The sequence below is a fragment of the Sciurus vulgaris genome (assembly GCF_902686455.1).
Source record: "Sciurus vulgaris genome assembly, chromosome: 7".
NCBI lineage: Eukaryota > Metazoa > Chordata > Mammalia > Rodentia > Sciuridae > Sciurus > Sciurus vulgaris.
The window spans coordinates 14,658,333-14,680,518 of record NC_136467.1 but is presented as its reverse complement, the minus strand read 5'-3'; the positions used below and the strand labels follow the sequence as shown (position 1 = coordinate 14,680,518).

The window sequence follows — 22,186 nt, the reverse complement described above, 5'->3', positions numbered from 1 at the left end:
CTCTTTCAACCTTTCTAAGTAGGAGTGATCATAGTTTTATCCTCTAGAGTAGAAGATAGTATGTTACTATTGAACTATATCGCAATATTTTTAGCAATCAGAATCATATGCAAATATGAGAAAAGACTATGAATCTTAGAAGCATGTGAATACAATTCACTTTATTGCACTAAATATGGTCAAAGTTTCAGAAAAGTTTCTAAGACTCACATGGAAGAAAGGTTGAAACCTAAATTACTTGAGTTTTATAAAGAAAAAAGAGATAGAATAACATTCTATCAACCCTGAGTTGGGATATACCGCTGCAACTGGATAGAATCAAGTGAAGACCACACCTGGAGCTTGGAGAAGTCTTGCAGGGAAGCCTGTTCCATCTGCAGTTTGTCACCACGTCTTTTTAACTCAGTGATTCCTGCATCCAGTTCCTTGAGTCCCTCTTCGGCCTGTCGTACTGCCTAGGTAAGATTCATGTTATTTCATTAAACTCCTAAGGACAATTCCCTCCCACCAAAGTGTACTTTGTGTCTCTACTTGTTCCTCTTGCCTCTACAAACAAATAAAAACAAACAAACAAATAATGACTCACATCAGCAAAACATAAAACCATGATCATATATTATATTAAAAATAGAAGAAAATCCTTTATTACCATACAGTCCCTCTTTCTTAGAGGTAAGGAGGTAGGAATGATGTGGGATAGAGGGTTGGGGGAAGAGGGGCCTGGTGAATAGCCACACCTAAATAGGAAGCAGGAGGTAGAATGTGCTGGCAAAAGATATCTGTGTAAGATTTTCTAGGGTAGCATGTCTTGTTTCCTGAAAAGGAGCTGGAAGCACCTTTGGAGAGAGATGCAGAGAAGCAACAGAAAATATCTGACAGCATGATGTGGGACACTCTCTCACTGCATGAAATGGAAAATAAACCACCTAACACTAGCAAAAGTGGCTGCCATGGCAGAGCTTTCTCTTTTGTAGAAAAAGCACAAGATCTCATCCTGGACCTCAAGGAGCTAATGGTCTGGTCAGGAAGCCAGAGGAAAACAAACAAGCCTGAATGCAATTAAATCCTAAACTTTATGGTGCAACCCTTCTCCACTAAAGGCGTTTGGAGAAGAGACATAACAGACCAGCAAATCCTGGTCTAAGTAGGCTCTTGGAAGAAGTGCAATCCCAGTGGCCCTCGAAGGATGAAAAAGAACCTGGACTCCAGATGGCAGATGGGACACATGTGTCCAGTCTTTGCTTTCCTAAAATTTTATTGCAATAACACCAAATATTTTGCTTGCTTGTTTTTGGAGTGTTATCCCCATAAATCTACAAGGGTAAGGAAACAAGGAAGAAGGTAATATCCACAAACTCCTAGATGAAAAGGAGAAGAGCACATGAAAGATAACTTAGAAAGGGTGGGAGCTTAATCCTAATCTGACAGCGGATCCACACCACCAAATTCAGAGGATCCACACCACCAAATTCAGAGGATCCACACCACCAAATTCAGAGGATCCACACCACCAAATTCAGAGGATCCACAACACCAAATTCAGACGATCCACAACACCAAATTCAGAGGATCCACACCACCAAATTCAGAGGATCCACACCACCAAATTCAGAGGATCCACACCACCAAATTCAGAGGAACCACACCACCAAATTCAGAGGATCCACACCACCAAATTCAGAGGATCCACACCACCAAATTCAGAGGAACCACACCATCAAATTCAGAGGATCCACACCACCAAATTCAGAGGATCCACACCACCAAATTCAGAGGATCCACACCATCAAATTTAGAATCATGGGAATCTCAGGTACTCTTAAATCCCGGGTCCCCTCCTCACTCCACACTGGCCCTTCCCCTTTCTGATGAGAGAATTTAAGTTCATCTTCCCGAGAAGACAGAACAGTTCCTAGACTGAGGGGTGACAGAGAGTTGCGGGCTTAAGTGCCTGATTGGAAACTGGAGAATATAATGATAAAATGTCAGATATGATCTTTAAGTCAAGAACTGTGAAGGCCAATCCTCTACTGCACAGACAGAAGGAAAAACATCACCAGCAGTGAAGGCCTAAAAATCAGACACAAAGATTTTCTAATAAATGGCCCTCACACATCACCCCTCAGTGTCTCAAACCTGTTTAGCTCCATCCTTACATAAAGTTCCCATTCTGCTGTTTAGTCCCTAACCTAAATGTAAATAGACAATAAAACATGCGCATATATCTAAGAAAATCCTCCAACATGAAAGACAGAGACCAACATAAATAAACAAATAAAAGCAACTCAGAGCAAAACAGATTTTACAGGAAAATTTCAACCAACAAATCATAAATGTACCCAGAAAGATCACAAAAGATAATGCACCCATTAAAAAAAGAAGAGGAAACTATAAAAAAAGGATGATTCAGAGAACCAAAATGAGCTTGGGAAAATTAACCACAAAATCGGAAATGGAGTTGGAATTGAGGAAGACTCCAGGAAAATAGAGCAAAAGGACAAAGAGAAAAAGATTTCTTGATTTAAAAACATGAGAGGATTAGACAAAAAATATCCAATATATGATTATAAGGAGTTTTAGAAAGGGAGATATACAAACTGAAGAAATGCAAAGTATTTAATAGACGATTAGAAAAGTTTCCAGAATGGAAAGATGAGAATTTTGCCAAATTAAAGAAGCCCACTGAGTTCCCAGCCCAGTGGATAAAAACAGACCCTCCCCAAGGCATGTGATTGTGAAATTTCAGAGCTCTGGGGATCTGCGGGAGTCAGGATGATTTTTAGATCCCTCAACCTGACATTGGAAGCTTAAAAACAATGGATTCAAAGCTCCAAACTCCAAAAGAAATTTCCAAGCAAGAATTCTACAAAGAGCCCATCGAAGTGTGAACACAGGATAAGAATACTTCAACATGCAAGATCTTGAAAAGGGAGCTATATGTACCCTTTCTTAGGAAGCGCATACACTAATAAAACAAGAAAGGAATCTAACAGAGAGAAAGGCTTGGGACTCAGCAAAGAGTAGATGCAGCAGAGGGAGCAGTGCAGGGCAAGCCCAAGAAGGCAGCTGGGCACCAAGCTCACCTGCAACAGGTGTGTTCTAGGGGGAGCCCTGTGACTAGGGGAGGAGCAAACACCCGAGGAGTGTCACTCAATGCTTTCTGCTATTATTACCTTCCTAATCCAAGGAGGGTAGGGGTGGAATTAGCCCATTCATCAGTCACTTTCTATTTACTCAAATAGATAATCTGATTGTTTATTCAGTAGTATTAATTTAATTATATTGGTTAATAATTAGCAAAAAAAAATGTTACTTGTGATCACATATATCCTCTGTTTCACATTAGAAATCCAAGACAAGATATCACAATAGGTGTTCAAATCTCTTTTGGAATCACATATGTTGTAAGCAAAAAATAAATAAATAAAAGATCTTTTCAAGAGGAAGACATAACATAAAAGAATGATTTTTAATTGGGAGGAAATGAGAAATCTCTTTAAAAAGCTGATGAAATTAGGATCAAGAACTATGAACATTCAAATGATGTTTTGCAAACTTTGAGTCTCCCTCTCACAAATGTGTTGAGGGAGATTTCTATTTCAGGTCATTCTCTGTGGTTTACCCAAAGATCCTCGGGGGTGGGGGTCAACAGAAGTGAGGTAAAGAAATTCCACTCGAACACACATTTCCCATCATTGTTTAGCTGATGTTCACCGTGACATCCTTCCCATTTCTTCACCCCTCCCTGTTTTCACTGACATCACCCTGGTTCACATTCTCAACTTTTTCAGCATTGCGGCTATTCCTGCTTCCTGAGCCTGCTGCTGCCATGATGGCCATCCACAAGAGGGACCTGGAAATGACATCCATTCTTCTTCCAACATCCCCTGTGACTTTCCTCCACCAGGACTCTCCAAGGTAAGTAAAAGTACCAGAAGTTTGCAAGATGGTTACCAGGATGAAACACTGTGTATCTCATGTATACGTGACCATAATCATTCTTCATTTTCATTTGTGTGCATTCTTTCTGAGATAACATAGTGGCTTCTTATAATTTATAAATAAGCAAATATGCATATATCTGTGGTGTGCACTTATTTGTTATTTTTAGATAATGGGGTATGTAATCAACAAAGTGTGGAGACCCCTGGTTATAGAATACAGTCAAGCTCTGTGACATTCCACAGGCTTCCAAGCTGCTTTGATTTACTCATCCAATCTTATTTTTCTTCCATTGTTTTTATCCATGATAAATTCAATTGACTGGATTGCCTGCGTCTCCCTGGAAGTGTTTCCTGAATTCGCATCTTTGTTCTTACTGGACTCTTTACTTTGGTACTTTTCTTCTAAGTTACTATGTGCCCAAACCTCCTGTGTCCAATTTCCCTCTGTGAACTCTTCCCTGACCCTCCACCTGCTAAAGGTAATTTACCCGCTTCTGAATGTCCATAGCGCTTTCTACCTTTCCAAGGACAGTGCAACCTTCTGTCCTATGCCCTTGAGGTTCATGTTTGAATCATATTGTTGGGTAGCAAACTTCTTCAGATCAACATCTGTCACTGACATATTTTCCTATCTCACATTTCCTTAGGTCCACACAGAAGTGACAAGAGTCTGTCATTAGGCATGATATTCAAATCCAGCATTCAAAAAGAAAATATATAACAAACAAACAAAAAAATGCCACAGTAAGTTATTAACCTTTCATAGACTATCTGAAATGTCACAATACACTAGGTATTTGTACATTTGCTTTTCTAGTAGAAGACAGCTGCAAATACCTCTATTTGTTCTGCTACAGGCTGTTCGAACACATTTGCCAGTTTCTGCAGAATGATGTATTTACTGTCAGCCAGCGATGTAAACAGCACTTTCAGGTCATTCTAAGAAGGAAAGTGAAAAGAAAACTTAGCATAGGTAACAGAGAATTCAAAATAGTCAGAAATATAACACAGATTTCTAGAAACCATACCGAGTCAGCCCTTGGTTTCTGTAGGAATTGGTTCCAGACCTCCCGCAAATATGGAAATCCAGGGATGCTCAAGTGTCTTATAAAAGTTGGTGTCGAATTTGCATATGACCTATACATATCTCCCCAAACACTAGTTGATCTATAATACCTGACACGTAAATGCCATGCAGACAGTGGTCGTCCTGGATCATTTAAGAAGTAATCACAAGGGGGAAACCACACACGTACACACAATTGCTCCCCCAAATATTTTAAATCAGAGATTGATTGAATCTGTGGATGTGCAACCCACAGATATACAGGGCTGATAGAAGAGGGGTAGATTTCATTTTCAGGAAAAAACAATACTATCCCATGGGAAGGTAAAAAGAACTAGTAACAATTTGCCTCAGGGTTGAAATTGACTTTTGAAGAATTTACTACACAAAGCATTTTCTAAGTAATGAAATGGAATTGATCTAAGTAATTAGTGACATTAGTTGTCCTAATTTTGTTACATCCGAAATAAATGAACACATTTGAATATTGCAGAAGTATTAAGAGCATTATTTTTATATAAGAAAACAATCTATCAGTGTCTCCTGATTTGGGAAATAATATGATTTTTAGGAATAATATGTTTCCCTTTTTTTTCTCTTTCCCTTCCTTCCCTGTCTTCTTCAATTCTTTTCAAAGAACTTGTGTAACTTTTTATAAAAATTCATCCAAAAGTTAAGAAAATAAATATTATCTATTAAGCCCAAAGACATACAAAGAGACAACATGAAAAGGTCTCAGTCAAGTGGTTTGTTCATAAAAATTCTTTTAAATGTCCAATATACTTACATCAAGTTAGACTCATTCAAAAAGGAGAGAGTTATCAGAACTCTGGTACTCAATTCCAAAGGGACTAAGGAACTGAAACAGTATTTAAATTATAAAGACTTCAAAATTTCCTAGAAAAATCAGCAGATATTTAAGTTCTGGTTCTTCTTAGTCACCAGTCACATGTGCAGGACTGGCTGCTCATCAGGGGATGAAGCTCAGCTCCTCACATCCTCCTCACTGGGGGCACAATGAGAATGGAGGGCACACATGCAAAAATCCTGACTTGAGGGGAAGAAGAGCCACACCAAGGAAGGGCAACCATCTTTAAGGCCACGTGGAGGTGTGATAATGCAAAAGCAGGGCCAAAAGTGAGCTTAATGGCTGGATTATGCAGGGGGAGAAACGCAGGCCGGGGGGCGGAGCTCCGTGGTAGAACACTTGCTACCACATGCTAGGCCCTGGGTTCCACCCCCAGGACTGGAAAGAAAGGAACAGGAGAAAAGGAAAAAAGGGGAGGGGGTGGCGGGGAAGAAAACAAAAGCAAATGAAAGAACTAAAGGTAATAATTGTCACTAATCAAAATTCAAACCCATGTTCAAGCCCAGAGGCCAGTTAAATAAATTATCATGGCAGCACAGGAACTCTTATTTGTATGAGTTCTGATAATGTTTGCATTTACTCAATGTGTTCAAGGTAAAGTCACGTGGGATGTTAGAATCATCACACATTTATCTTGTTAGCACAGTAAAGGATGTTTCTCATTCATCTGAACAGATTTAAAAGCAAGAAAGTCTTCATTATCTCCATATATTTATAATAAAATCAGCTCAATTAATCTAAAGGGTAGCTAAGTATACATAACATGGGTTAGAAATGAAGAATACCTGTATGTTTCCCATATCATCGTTATATTTTTAATAGTGCATTTTCTCTTAACCATGGTCTACTCAAGATAATAGGAAATGAAGTTACATTTCTGTTTGTTTGTTTTGCAGCGCTGGGGATCGAACCCAGGGCTTTGTGCTTGCAAGGCAAGCACTCTACCAAATGAGCTATCTCCCCAGCCTGATGAAGTTACATTTCTGAAAGCCACATTAATTACTGAGAGACTAGTCAAGGAGACAATAATGTGATAGATTCAAATTTTATTAAATAAAAAAATACTGAGGTACTGATAATCTTACCAACATTGATATTTTCTTAAGATTAAAAATTTATTACAATAAAAAATGCAAAAGATTTAACCAATTATTACAACTTGTGATACAGCAGGATAATTATAGTATCCAAATATTATAGATAATGTGTTCTAATTTGATGTTTTTATAGTCAATGGGGTTACCAGTATGGCAGAATGGGCCAGGATTCTGGCAGTTGAGGATCAGGTGCAAGGAAGCTTTTAAGCTTTACAATCAGTTATATTGCCTCACCCTTTCATTAATGATTCTTTTTTCACTTTAAAAAATGACTTCAAATACTGAATTACACGTTTAGGAGATTTATTTGGGGTTAAGTCTATGAGAAAAAAATGAAATTCAGAAGTTCACAATTTGACTTGATTGTGGTTCCTCACATATAATAGATGTAGCATCTCTGCAACCTTCCGCATTGTCTTTTGGTTTAGAAAAGACAATCCTGTTGAGAATCTGGCAATAGCTGATGCTCAAACATTGCTTGGAAAAGGAGGCAATACCATTTCACCAACTCTTGAGCACTGACAGCACACCAGGTGCTGAGTACAAAGTAAGATCAAACGGTTTGAGACTTGATCCTTCATTATATTAACATTGGAACTCTTTCTTTCAATTAAATTGGAACACAAAATTCGAATTGTCAGTTTTTGTTGGTGAGCTGGCCACCAACAAATAGAAACTTGTTGGCAAAAGAAAAACAGAGAACATGATTTAAAGAGAATTTTGTGATTGCATGTTCTTCTCCTCGTTCCAAAGCACTCATGCTTAGTTCATATTTTACTGTGACTGGTTATAATTACCAACACAACTTAAAAGTGCCAAGACACCAACGTAGCAAATGCAATTCAAAAACAGGAAATGCACCTTTGAGTCACATATACGTTTGCACCATTAATCTCCCCTCATGCATGGCTGGAAGATTAGCACGTTGTTACAACGCAGTGTATTAGTTCATGAAAGAAGAATTTTAGAACAATGAAATAAATTTTCATAAGTTACATATTGGTCAGTTTAAGACATAGTATATTCACATGCAATCAAATCTTGCATCCAAAACAAACACTCAACGAATCTCTGCTTTTCTGACTTGAAGTGAAATTCTCTTTCCTCACTATGCACTGCACAACCTTCAGGCACAGATGTGAGTGTCCCTTCCAGACGATTCCACCATGCCACAGACATGCACACACAAAGGTCTACTGTCACTGTGCCCCGTATCCCAATCAATGGTACCGCAAATGACCGCGTCTTGCCCACTGACCTCTGGCACTGCTATCCACAAGCCTTCTCTGCCAGTCAAGGGCCTGAGAGGAGCAAGTCAGAATCCCTAGAGATTCTGGGCAGTCCCTCTGTCTCTCATTTCCCATATCAAACCATCAACAAATGCTTTCTGACTAGCTCTGCTTTCAGAATGTATCTTCAGAGGACTGCTTAGTCTCCATCTCCCTTGCCATACTATAAAATATAAAAGTGCTCTTTGATAACCATGGAGGAGTAATTCACCTTTTCTGTTGGTTTCAGATCCTCTACCACTAGTCTTTTTAGCAAGAACAACAACAACAACAACTTGCTGGGTGCCCATGTATTGGGCACTGCTCAGAGTATTTCACATATTTTAACTTATTTCATCCTTATACACTAGGAGAAAATTACTAAGGATGTGATTTAATAGTTCAAGATACTAACGCTCAGAGAAGATAAGCAGCTAAAACTACAGTAAGGGACAAAGCCAGAATTTGAACCCAGAGCACTGGTGTCAGAGACTTTATACTTGATTTTTGTCCTCTGACTTTGCAAAATTAAAACAGTGCTTATCTAATAGGGGTATTGAGAAGATTAAGCCAATAATATATCTGAAATTTGTGTGTGTATGAATAAAAAACTGAATCACAAGTTTGAGGTCAATCTCAGCAACTTAATGTGATTGTACTAGAAAAAATTTTAAAAAGGAGGGAAGTGTGGCACAGAATGTAACTCAGTGGTAAAGCATTCATGGGTTCAATCTCCAGTACAAAAAAAAAAAAAAAAGAAAGAAAGAAAGAAAGAAAGAAAAGAAAAGAAATACCTCAAAAATGCTTGTAATACTTTCACTGTATAGTTTTAAGAACATAGACTTCTGGAAGGTAGTAGTAATTTGTCCCACTAGATGAATATCTAGAAAATTCCACATGTCTGAGTAGATACAGCATTTATTTGATATTAGTATTTTCTTTTTTGCAAATCAAAATTTTGTATCAGTCTGGGAGCACTGATTATATGCATGTATTTTATATATCTCACATGTTTGCTAAGAATAGCATCCAATTAAAATTAAATATTCCTAAATGGTGCTTTTTATTAGGAATGAAAAAAAATCAATTTTAAGTTTATCAGCAGTTTTTGCATTTGTTTTAGTGTACATTCATAAGAAAAGTTTTAAAACTATACTATTATTGAGTTGGCACTGAAATAATTGTATGGAATTCTAATATGAAGCAAAAAGGTAGTAAGTCTGAGGGCAAGGATTGGAAAGAGTGCAATACATTTTCACACAGGTAGAAGCAATCAGACCACAGCCACTGGCAAAGCTTCTTGGGTACCAAAGCCTGGGTGCCTTCCCTATTGTAGGTGTTGCTGCATGTTCTTGGGTAATACATACAGAACTCCACTGCTGTCCCCTAGGAACTTGATTATAATGAACAATAAATTTGACTTTTTTGGGTGAAGTTAAGTTTTATTCATCATTTAAAGTGGTTTTCTCAACCTTCTATTTCTAGAAGCATGAAACATTTTGCTTTTAACTCTACAGTTCCATCTGCATGCAATGCTCTTGTTCTTCATTATACTTTTGAAAGAAACAGGATTCATAACTTACCTAAATAAGACACCCTGTTGATTATTACTGACTGTACCCTGAGAGTAGAAAAAAAGAAAAATCTTCTTTACCTGAAAATTTAGTATTTGCTGAAGTCTTTCCTTCATCTGATGACATCGTTGATTCACTACTGTGTCCAGCAAGGACAATCTGCCCAAAAGACACCCCAAAGTATCTTCAATAACATCCCGGTTATCACCATTCTCAGGGAAAGTTTGGGCAAACAAGTTCTTATTCTTATCCATTTCTTCGGACATTTCCTTAATGTCTTTGGCAAGGGCCTGGGGTTGATAAAAGAGAAACTCCATTTCTGTGTGTAGATCCATGAATCAATATACAAAGTCATTTTCTCATAGAAAGTCCACTAAATCTTGCTGCTTATTAACCACTACATCAAGGCCAGTTCGTCTTCTTCCCCAGGCTTCTATGCATGGTAGGAAAGTTGCTTTTGAAGATACTTTTCTCAGCAACTTTACATTGTGAGCAGATAATAGTACAAACTGATTAAAAAGTGAGTCTTGTGAAGTACTATGTAGGAATTCAGTATTGTTTTTAAAGCCTGTGTTTCATGACATGGCAGACTGATGACAGACAATCGTTTTCCACAAAGAGTTTTCTGTTTTCCCTCCCCTTTTATACGCAAGATAAAAAATAAGTGTGAATCAAGCATAAATAGCCATGGGACCTTTTGTATTTAAACAATTCTGCTCTGCACTGTGCTACTTGGAAATACACCCTCATACGCCATTAGAACTATATGATTCTTGACCGCCATATGTGAAATTAATTACTCATTATCAAAACTCAACCTGCTTTGAATTCACACACAGACAGAAACTGCCAGATTTACCTCTTGGTTGAAGAGACAAGTCTCTGTTTCTTCTGGCAAAAGTGCTGTGGCCACAAACAAACGCTCCTCAACATCATCCAGCCAGGTGGAGGTGGCTGAGACGCCATCATATAGCTTCTGCTCCAGGTGCACATGCTGCCTCTTTGCCCCTCCACCCTGGAGAAGAAGCAGATGCTCAAAAAGGGGTAAGGAACCAACGACAGTGCTTTGAGGAATCAAAAATACTAGGAGAGGTCCAGGGACCAGTCGGTCACCTTTTGTTTCAAGGCTCATCACTCAATGCTCATGCACAGGGGTGGAACAACTTTGTACAAAGACCAAGTGAACCACCACAAGCAGGGCAAGGCTGACCCACACCAAACCAGCAGATGGGGGCACAGGCCTACCTGGGATGAAACCTCTTGGAAGGCCTGGTTCAGTCCATCCAGCAAAGATGTCACTGCAGATTTGTCTTGGGCCTGCCCTTCCCCTCTGTACAGTGGCATGCTGGACAGGAGTCGATTTGACCTGCTATACAGCTGCAGATCAACAGAGGAATCTTATTTAAGAGCATAGGTACAGTGGCCCCATTTTCTCATTGAAGTGCTCATTGAAGGAGATGCCGTCTTCAGGAATATAAGGCTTTAAATTCCCCAAACCAGAGCTGGTGACTATTCGCCCAGACCCATTGGCTGCAGCAGGGGAGTGAGTGGGGAAAAGGTATGTCAGGCCATGTGGTTTGTAGAGTGGGATAAAAATGCATGGCTCTGGAGACACATATGTCAGGGTCCCCATACATACAGTGACCCTTAGATTAGATGATCTCTTCTTGGTTGGTCCTGACCAGTTGTATCCATAACATATTGCCTGCTTTGACAGTTCCTGCTTCTCCTTCCTCAGACACCATGCAGTATTAACACCCTTTCTTCCAGTTCAGCCTCCCCCACACCCTAAGTCCATTTTTGTCAGAGCAGTGAGAACAGCAGCTTCCTCAGACCAAGAGTAAAGGTCCTCCAATTTATCCTAACAGAAAATTCGCTGTCTTGGCATGAGCCTAGATGAACATTCCTAGTCCAGGACCTGGGCCTAAACTTCTATTGCAGAATCCCCCTGAGCCACAACTGTGGTAGGCATCCCAGGCAAGCCTGGGTTCCTGGATCCCTTGTTACCCTCTAAATTTTCAAATTCCTCTAACTTCCTGTTATTCCCTGGCTTCTCCATAGAGTGAACTAACAATGATTATTTACCTGGAAACTTCTGTTTCCATATTCAATTCCCTTGAACTTGGCATGCTTGGTGGAACTAAGCCCAACATCACACAGTATCCATCCCAGGACCCAGCACTATGCAGGGGTCAGGAACCATTCTAGCTGACCACTGGTTTCCCTTCCTTTCAGACCCTCTGAGGTTCCAATATGTTTTTCATTAAGACCTTTTGGAATTATTAAAAACTGGAAGTAGCAATGGAAAATAAGATGACTTGACAATTTAGTTCTAGATTTATGGAATTCCTTTTTCCCTGGATGTGTATACCCTTGATTTGCATCCATAATTTTCCATGTGGGAAAGAATAAAATAAAATTTAATGGTCTATGCTAGTGAGGAATCAGATATTAATCACCCTTGAGGAAAAATATTACCTGGAAATCAAATAAACTTTCACATAGAAATATATAATTATTAAGGAAAATGTGAACCAAGTTTGTTTAGAAAAATGTAGGCGACTACTATGCATCATGCCTTAGTTTGGAATTGATAATGAAAATATAGATTAGTGCACAGTTCCATTTCCTTAGCATAAGCCATATATCCCTTATGTTACTTAATATAGAAAAGCAAAATGTTTGATACCACTTGTTCTTGTTCCTGTTCCAGAACATTCTGTAGTAGTTTCTGCTTGGTACTAAATTCTTGATGTAGGCTTTCCCATTTCATTCTCATCTGGTCTTCTGCAGATGCTTTCTCCCTTTCCATCCCCAACTCCTGGGATAACACATCAGGTTTTTCGCTATTAGAAGAACAAATAGTCTAAGTTTACAATGTGCACAAAGAAGCAATGAGAAGAGGTGACATTGTGTATACTAGGCCTGACCTCAAAATGGGAACAGGATTGTTTGGGTCATTAGCTATCCTTTAAAAATGTAAACTGAACTGGAAATACTGAGACCACCACAGGTGTGTAGCCTTATTCATAATTTAACTCTGAGCAGAAAGAAGAGTAAAAAAAACACATGGATAACAACTCAGTATTGAATTGTAATATTTAGAACCAAAAAGTGCAGGATGATTATCCTTTGACAAAGTCTTCAAATTAGTCCAAAACCCGGAAAATGTTAACTCGTCTATGTGAGGTTTTACCACGATGTGAGTCCCCAGTATGTCAGGACACACATGGAAGGACAGCGTGTGGGGCAAGAAGGGGACCTAAGTGTGGCTTTAGAGTGAGTAAGATCTGGATCCCTCTAGAGGCAGGTGTGGCTCAGAGTAAGGTACCTGCCTAGCAGGTGTGAGGCCCTATTCCCTCCCCAGCAAAGGAAGAGGGGGAAAAGAACCCCTGCTCAATGACATTCCCATGTGACATCCAGGCATGTGTTTCCTCCTCTGAGCCTCAATTACCTCACCTTACCAGTGAAGATGGTATCCATCTTACAGAAATATGGAAATTAAAGTAAGATAACAAATACATAATACCTATAAATACCTGTGCAAACAACAGCCACTTAATAAATGCAGCCTAAAATAATGATGACAGTAACAATAATAATCTAGGAAGCCTAAGTTCCAACTGATGTTGATGAGTCAGGTGTTTTGAGGATCTGATCAGAACCACAGTATCTGGAAGGCATGTGAGATATAAATGAGTATTTTGACACAGAGCCTTTTGCTGGAGGGGGAAGAACTAACGAGTTCATTGGCAGTGAACCTGAAGCCAATTTTTTTCAGAGGATGTATATATACAATAGTTTCTCAGGTAAGTCTTTTGAAGTAGGACTTAAGATTCTATAATCCTGAGATGCAGGGATTCTACATCTAGGCTATAACTCAGAGGATTTCTCCCATCTACTGGAGAAATGCAAGGGCCTTCCAATGTCAGCAGCAAAGAAAGGAAGGAAGGACAGAACAGCAGTAAGCAGTTAAAATGAAGAACTATATCTGTACACTTTGACATGGGCTGAGCTAAGAAAACAACATTGAATGAAAAAACTGACAAAACAGAACCAATGCCTCTGGTTGAGTGTTTGCTACAATTAGTCTCTGAATTTTTCTGTTGTTTAAAAAAGAAAAAGGTTTTAAAGTTCTTACGAAATTAAATTTCTTCCTTATGTTTTCTTTCATGTTTGCATAAAAATTTATCATAAAACCAGGGGAAGAATTAAGATTCATATTCTTATATTTAAACATTGACACATAAAAAAAAAAAAACAGCAGCAAATTAGTTTTCAGTTAAAAGATAACCTTTTATTCCCCATGGAAAATGTTCTTTCCATTCATATCTGTATCAGTGAACTCCCAGTTGATTCTCCTTAGGAGTCTGGGAGGGAGCCCTCTATCAACACTACATTTCTTGCATGTGCTTATTCTTTCTTTATTATTTTTTTTAATTAGAGCATTATAATTATATGCACTGTTTGGGTTCACTGTGACAAAACCATACATGCAAGGAATGTGATTTCTTAATACACTAAATTTGTAAGTATATAAAGCAGGCCACGCCCTTCCTCATCGATCATCCTACACAAACCAGTTCACATTTGATAGTCTTCAAAAATTGGCATATAATTAAAAGACTTGAATATAAGACTTAATGAATATAATGAAAAATGAATATTTTTCCCCTAGAAATGTTACTCTGTTCTTACCAAAATTACAATTTTTCCTTTGGCTTCTAGAGATCACTTAATTTAGGATTATTTGGTTGGTCCTCAGGGGCTGAACTGAAATTAATTACATTTAAAGGTAAGTTTTTGAAGGAATTTGTGTAAAAAATAATTTATATGTATTAAAGACTTTATCAGGAGTCTTCCAAGTGGATCTTGTATAGAAAGCCAGCACTTCTCTAAATTTCTTTCAAAAATACTTTTATATTTGAAAAGAGCAATTTCTAGCTGTTTGTCTGTCATTTGGGTTCTTTCCAACACTGAAGGTCAGGGAAAGAAAAAAATTCATGGCCAAAAATTGCAGAAGATCCCAGCTACTTCTTTTTGGAACTATACACGTCCTGAGGATGCAATGTGCTGATGGGCTTTTTTTAAAATAATTTTGTGCAAAGATACAGAAAACTGTGAGGGATGGGTAGACATCTTAGGTGCGTTGGAAATAGGAAATGCACAGTGAAGGCAAATCTCAGTCCAGATGGGTTTGCTACAGACACCTAGGTATGTATTATGGCCTCATCTGCTCTTTTTGTTTTCTTTTATTCTCTTCCTCTTTTTTTTTTTTTTCTTGGCAATGCTGGAGAATGAACCCAGGACCTATGCATCTCAGCAGGTGCTCTACCACTAAGCTGCACCCCAGACCCTTATCAGCATTTTAAACATGATGATAATAGATATTTCTTAAAACAGCTTCATATTTTTGGCATAACTTTTTAGTTTTAGGGTTATTTAAATATAACTCCTAACTATAAATACCATAATCATATTCATTTATGTTCTTTTAAATTGACATGTATTAACCATGTCTCCATTTGTAGTTTCTTGGTTTTGCTTTCTTTCCTCACATTCCTTCCCGTGTCCTATGGCCTTTGTCATAAGATCCCTACTGCAATTGCACCTGCTGTCTACCTTTATCATTTGCCCTGGAAATTCCTATCTGTATGCAGGTGTCAGTAATTCAAACACTTATTCACTCATAAATATATTTACTACTTTTAATTCATAAAAATCACAACAGAAAAATTTGTTGTAAAGTTGGGAAATATTAAATGTTTATATTTTATAATACCTATATAGCCATCTACACACATGATCAAGCACTGAGGAGATAAGTCAGCAACATCAAGTCAACACTGAATAAACTGTAAAGAAGTTTAAAAAAAAATTCCCCCAAACTAAATGGGAGGCAATGCAGAATACATTCTTTAAAAAAAATCGTATTATGTGCATATATAAATATTCCAAAAGGAATTGTGCTTGTACGTATAAGTAAAAAGAATCAATCAAATATAAGTAAATAGACAAGTGAAAGCAAGTGTAGTAGAGTAGAGAAGGAGGGGAGGGAGGATGAGAGGGCAAAGGTCAGGGGGAGCAGGAACTGAAATCGAATTCCAAGCATGTGTGAGTTGGTCAGGATGAACCCAACTCTGTGTGTAACTATAAAGCTCTAATTAAACAAACAAAAAAAAATCCCCCTTCTGTGCTCACCAAAATTATCCGATTTATCCACATTCTATCTTGGTTCATATCCACATATACATTACACTTCCAATTTTAATTCATATTTTTACTTAGTATCATATATACATTTTCTCATAGTTATAAAATGTTTAATTATATATATATTTTCACAAATTCTCTTTAGTTTTTTTCATACTAGTGAGCATCTGCCTTTTCAATTATTTGGCATTATAAATAATATTTCAAAAATCATCTCCATAATGTATATATTTTCTGCTTCACATTATATCCCTGGGGGTGGGGTGGGGATGTTCAGAAGTAGAAAACAAGGTCAAAGTTATTTGTGAAAGGATACTTATTAATCACAGCCTGTACCTCACACGAACACAGAGTTTTGTTGAAGCCCATTTTTGTTTAAGATTTTAAAGTTGTCTATATATCCTCTTGGTTGATAGTTCCAATGTTGTTGTTTTTGTCGTTGTTGTTGGTACTGGGTATTGAACCCAGGGTGCTCAGTGCTCAACCAAAGCTACATCCCCAGTTCTTTTAAAAAATTATTATTTTGTTTTGAGACAGGGTCTCCCTAAGCTGGTGAGCCTGGTCTCAAATTTGCAATCCTCCTGCCTCAGCCTCCTGATTTCCTGAGCTTTCAGGTGTGTGCCAACCACCCAGTTTCTCCCAGTTTTGTGATGATGGTTGTTGCTTGTTATTTGAATTCTACACATGAGCAAACTGAGGCTCAGAGTTGAGTGGTATTTCCCTGGAATAAAACTCAGACCTGACTAAAAATTAGAGCTATCCCATGGTGTTGCAATACCTTTACCTCCTTACCTCTCTAATCAAACTCTTCAACTTGAAAATTCTCCAACTAACTTCCTTCATTTTGCTTTTAACATTTTATTTTTCTGAGTCTAGGACTTTCAGTCTCCACTCTGGAACATTCCAAGCTCAAGGACTTTACATGTAGAAATTATAGAAATTGACCTACTGTAAAAAGTCAAGATATTTTAGAGGGTAAATCTATTTATTTATTTATTTTTTCTCATGAGGTTAGGGGAAGATAAGCTCTTGAGGAAATGCTCTGCAGTTACATATAATTCGCTTAGAAGCGTCATAGATCCAATTCTCTAATGCATTTCCTATTGGATTTAGAAAATGAACTCATGAGCATCTTTGGACAGATGTGCTGAGAACACGAGAAGGCGAGCAAAGAAGTTAGCCATTACAGTTACTAGTGAGGTTCATGCTTTGCAAAAAATAATCAACGTGCAAGTACATTTTGTATCCTAAAGTGAAAACAAATGACCCCATTTTGCATAGAATGTTTGAGATAAAATTTTGAGTGAGATGATGCCATTTCCCCCAGTGTCAGGGAAACATGGAGAAGAGTGTCTGAAACATACCCATGGCCACTAGAGGTCTCTGAAGCTGAGTGCTGGGTCAGGATCTCCTCTCCACGACTGGCTACAGACCGAAGGAGGCTCTTCTGTTCTGCTAATTCTTGTTCCAGCTCCTGATCAAGGGAGGGGACAAATGCAAACATCTTTTTGTCATTTCAGTCATTGTTTGCCATCTCAGTTCTGTCTAGGAAATCTGCAGAGAATTTGGGCAGTAAGCTTTAAATTTGCACATTATGGTTTAGAGGTGTGCTTTAGATAAATATTCAAACATGTCTGTATTCTATAGCTCTCTTTTGTTTTGATAAAGGATATCTGAAAAAGCTGGGTAAATCAATGAGAAAAGAAAATTTCCCTGGGCAATCCTGCCCTCTAGTGGTATAAAATGCACTTTCACTTTTCAAAATAAATAAATAAACAAAACTGCTTGCCAGAACAGATTCTTGAAAGTAGCAGCTCTCCCTATTCTTCACTTACTTCATTACTTTTTTTTAAAAAAGTAAAATTTTTTTTTTTTTTTTTTTTTTTTTTTTGCAGTGCTAGGGATTGAACTCAGGGCCTCAATAAAGCTGGGCAAGCATGCTATCACCAATCTAGCCCTCCATCCCCTTTTATTTTATTTTGAGACAGCATCTCACTAAATTGCCCAGGCTGGCTTTGGACTGGTGATTCTCCTACCTCAGCCTCCAAATTGCTGGCATTGCAAGGGTGTGCCACAACACCCAAGCTCACTACTTTATAAATTGGATTATCGATGCATTTGGTTTCACCTTCATTATTTGCAGGAAACTCACTTGTTCTTTGGGAAAAGGAAACATTTTAAATTGCCCTTTTTACAAGGCTAAGTTATCAAGGCAAAAACCATTCTTAGTCATAAAACTCATTTGTTTCACTGGGTAACCATTTGCAACAACATTTTCTGACGGTGTCTACTTGGAAGTGAAAACAAATGACAATTCTTTGAAGAAAAATATGAGATTCAGATTTCTACCAATTCTCCAAGGCCTTCCTGAGTTTGGTTTTCTTGTGGTGCTGCATACTGAACAAGGGACCACTTGCATGCTAGGCAAGCCCTCTACCACTGAGTCACATCCCCAATTTTTACTATAATAAAATACACTTGAATGAGAGCTAATCTGAAAGTAGAGTAGGTATCCATGAGGCAGGTTATAGCTGAGTTATACCATTCGTGAACTTAAAAACAAACTTTTTGGAAAGACTGGTCTCTAAAATAATAATGATCATGAGTAAGTACATTAAAAGGCTAATCACATCTTGCTTCATTCAAAGTGAGGGAACTTTAGTAAAGAAACAGCATTTCCCTCCAGTGTTTCTTTGGCAGATCTATGGGCTAGTGAGGGCAGGAGAAGCTTTACTTTCTGTTGCTGGAGACTGTTCTGGCGCTGGTGGGTCCTCGTAGTGCGAGCTTGAGCCAGCCATTCCTGCACACCGGGGCTCTGCGTGGCCGTGAGGTCAACATCGCTGTCCTCCTTCTCTTGTGTGGCGCCCTGCTTTTAATGAGGCAGAAATCAAAGGTCACACTCTCCACAGGAAAACCTTAATGGCAATGCAAAGAATTCTCTTTTGGTGTGGTCTGTATGATAACCAAAGCTACTCCAGCTGGAGGGTGAAGCCACATTCTTAAAAAGACAGTAACACAAAACCCATCTAATTTATGGCATTTTCAGGACTGAGAACAATAAACAGATGGTTATGCCCAGAAATATTTGAGGGGAAATCCATGTATTTCCAATGTGGTCACCAGATATTATTCCAGAATTTCTTTCCACAAAAATATAATGCTAGATCCTTTTATGATTTTTAAAAAAGATCATATGCAGGTAAAATGTTACTCAAATGATCATTATGCACCATAACTCACTGTCTTTGCTGTGAAAGTGTCAACCTTCCACCTTCTCTAAGTCCTATGGTACTTACCATGCAAGATATGCAGGTACTTGCTTCCGGAAGATTTTTCTAAAAGATTATCTGTTTATTTATGTTTCAGTAAAGGGACGAAACCCAGGGGAGCTTAAACACTGAGTTACACCCCCAGCCCCTTTTATCTTTTATTTTGAGACAGACATCTTTCTGTCATTCACTAGGTTGCTTAGGGCCTCACTAAGTTGCTGAGACTGGCTTTGAACTTGCCATCCTCCTGCCTCAGCCTCTCAAGCTGCTGGCATTACAGGCAGGTGCCTGGCCTAAAAGTTATTAATCAAAGAGATCTCAATGTCTTTGAGAAGAAGTAAGTCTATAGCCCTATAAGGTCAGGTATCACACAAGGAACTCAGGAAGAAGTTGACTTGATTTTCAATTCCCATGGAAGAAAATTTACTGTCCACAAGAACAAGGGGTCCAGGCGAGGGCTCCCCAGGGTGGCTGGGCCTCCTCTCTCCCACCCTTCACACTCCAGGTTCTTGGATCTTTGCTCCAAGAGCTGTAGGATGTGGTCAACCACAGATCCCAACAAATCCCAACACATGTCAATAGACAGGGAGTCTTGTCCCTGAAGCTTGATTTTACTGACCTTCAATGTCTACCCTATTTGTGCTCTAGAGTTGAATTAGTTTAAGAATTCTTGATTTTTGAGTGTCTACTGTTTATATAGTTATGTTCACAGTTTTCTCTGTATGAGAATTACTCTGCTCAAGTATGAGAAATCTTTAAGTGTCTTGTTTTCAAAGTGCAATAAAAAGGTCATTTAGCTGTGGGCATGGTGGGTTCTTACAAATTCAAAAAATGAACTGAATCTTTAAAATGATTATTAAAGAGATCGCTGAGAAAGGAGGTTCCCTCCCTCTGCTATACCACCAGCCCACCCATCGCTTCTGTGAAGTCTGGCAAGGACAAAAACAAAAAAGTACTTATCACCTAGGCAAGAGTTCAACCTTCCTGTCTGGCTATTCTAGTGGGATCTGAAAGTCCCCCAAATGCTGACTATCACGTGGGTTCGGTTCTGAATGAGAGCTTCTCCACTCACCTACACTTATGTCAAAGGGTCAATTACACAATTTTAAGATAACTCGTTCACTAAATACCTGTGGAGAGTCAGGTTCCCACAAAGAAGAAGCCAGAGGAGGGCCCTGGTAGGGAAATGGACAATGCCCAACAAGAGCAGCTGAAAAGCTGATCGAGTAAGTGCTGCAAGGACAGAGCCAGAGGTAATGGGGCAGAAAGGGAAGGGGAGCCCTCTCAGGGTGGCTGAAAACCTCTTCAGAGCAGGCAGCTGCTTTGAGCTCTGAATGAGCCTGCAGGACCCAGGCAGGGGTACCCCAGGCCTAGGAGCACAGAGGCCCTCCTAGGAAAGAAATTTGGCACTTGGGAGAGCACAGGAGCAGTGAAGAGGCCAGCGTGGTGGGATCTGGTGGGGCAGAGATCAGGGTCACTGCACAGGCTGGAGGATCAGGGTCACTGCACAGGCTGTGTCCGCAGAGCTGCCTCCAGCCATCCATCTGCAACTGCTCGCCACCCCCTGGTTCCTCACCAGATCTAACCATGGATGGGACCCACCTGTCCAACTCACAGAGGCCCAGCTCTCCCTCCTGTTATCAGAATTTTACACTCAGCATTCCTGGGAAATAGACCTGGGGCTTGTTGACCTTTCTGATTTTTCTCACTGGAGTTCCATGATTCAACAGAAGGGTGAGGGAATGGACTGTCCCATTAGCTTGGCACCTTTGGGATCAGCGCTTGGACTAAATGGACTGAAGCTCAGTCAAACCCAGAGGCAAAATTATGTACACCACCCCTGGGCTCTCCCACATTGTTCCAAGCTGCCAATTATTCCCTTTTTTTTTAAGATGATCCAGTGTTCCAGGAAAAAAAATTTTTTTTTAAATGTGGCTTACTTAGAAAAATGGATATGTCCTAAAATATGCTATTTGCATTTTGCAATTATTTTCAGAATGGGGGACTGATCACACCCAGTTCATTAAAATCCTCTCCCCAGGGGGACAAGGGAAGAGGACCACAGGGAGGGAGGAAAAGGGGAAAGGGAGACCCTGGGGATTGAAATTGATCCACTTTTGTTGTATGCATGTAAGAATATGCCACAATGAAACTCGCCCTTCCCTATAATCATTACCTAATAATAATAATAATCAAAAGTAAAAAAACAGAAAACTGCCTTCCTTCCTCCCAGGTATGTTTCTCAAAGCTACGCAGTGATTTTCCTGAAGGTGGGGCGTTTGGGGCAGGTGGGCATTCTTCACACCTGAAGCCCATGATTTTCTATATGTAAAAGTTCTCTGCCATCTAAGAGCACTCCAACTTCCAAGAACAAATTCCAAGGGCCTCTCAGGGCTCTTCCGGGCGAGGAAGCAGCAGGTCAGACAGGACTGGCAGGGAATGACAGGATGACACAGAGTGACCCCTCAAGGAGTCAGTTCAAAGTCATTCCCAGTCAGCTGCCCCCGCTGGCCAGCGGGCCACACCTGCTGGCATTACCTCCTGGGATCCAGGCCACTTCCTCTCTGCCCTTCTCTTCAGCAAAGGCTTGTTTTTCAGAGCCCAGCTGGAAGATTCCTTTGGAAACTTCTCACAGTCCCAGGCCCACCCACCCTCTTCCTCAGGTTACTACCCTTCTGGGAGTGTTCCTTTCGAATTCCTCACACCACACCTGTGCTCCTAAAAACTGGCAATTGAAATGTCAGCCCTAAGAACAAGTGTCACGTTGACACGCTCAAGAGACATTCAGGTTCTAGGACTCAGACTGAGGAAGGGTTTCTTATTTGACTAACCGAGTCCACAGATTCAGAGAATAATAAATTAAGCAGCAGAGGCCTATTATGTGTTT

At 39.3% G+C, this 22,186-nt stretch overlaps 1 protein-coding gene across 3 annotated transcripts in view; it reads right to left on the bottom strand.

Annotated features, from left to right (window-relative positions):
- SYNE1 (spectrin repeat containing nuclear envelope protein 1) overlaps positions 1-22,186 on the bottom strand; it is a gene marked incomplete at its 5' end in the record, with an annotated part of 439,816 nt that overhangs the window by 96,201 nt on the left and 321,429 nt on the right. For 2 of the 3 annotated variants that reach the window (XM_079147948.1, XM_079147944.1), the window contains 8 exons: positions 336-455; positions 4,782-4,883; positions 9,898-10,107; positions 10,677-10,832; positions 11,063-11,194; positions 12,507-12,663; positions 17,395-17,504; positions 18,765-18,899. In XM_079147948.1, coding sequence (XP_079004074.1) covers positions 336-455; positions 4,782-4,883; positions 9,898-10,107; positions 10,677-10,832; positions 11,063-11,194; positions 12,507-12,663; positions 17,395-17,504; positions 18,765-18,899 — 1,122 coding nt within the window. The remainder of the gene's footprint in view (positions 1-335; positions 456-4,781; positions 4,884-9,897; positions 10,108-10,676; positions 10,833-11,062; positions 11,195-12,506; positions 12,664-17,394; positions 17,505-18,764; positions 18,900-22,186) is intronic. The other variant, XM_079147943.1, reaches the window with a different exon arrangement.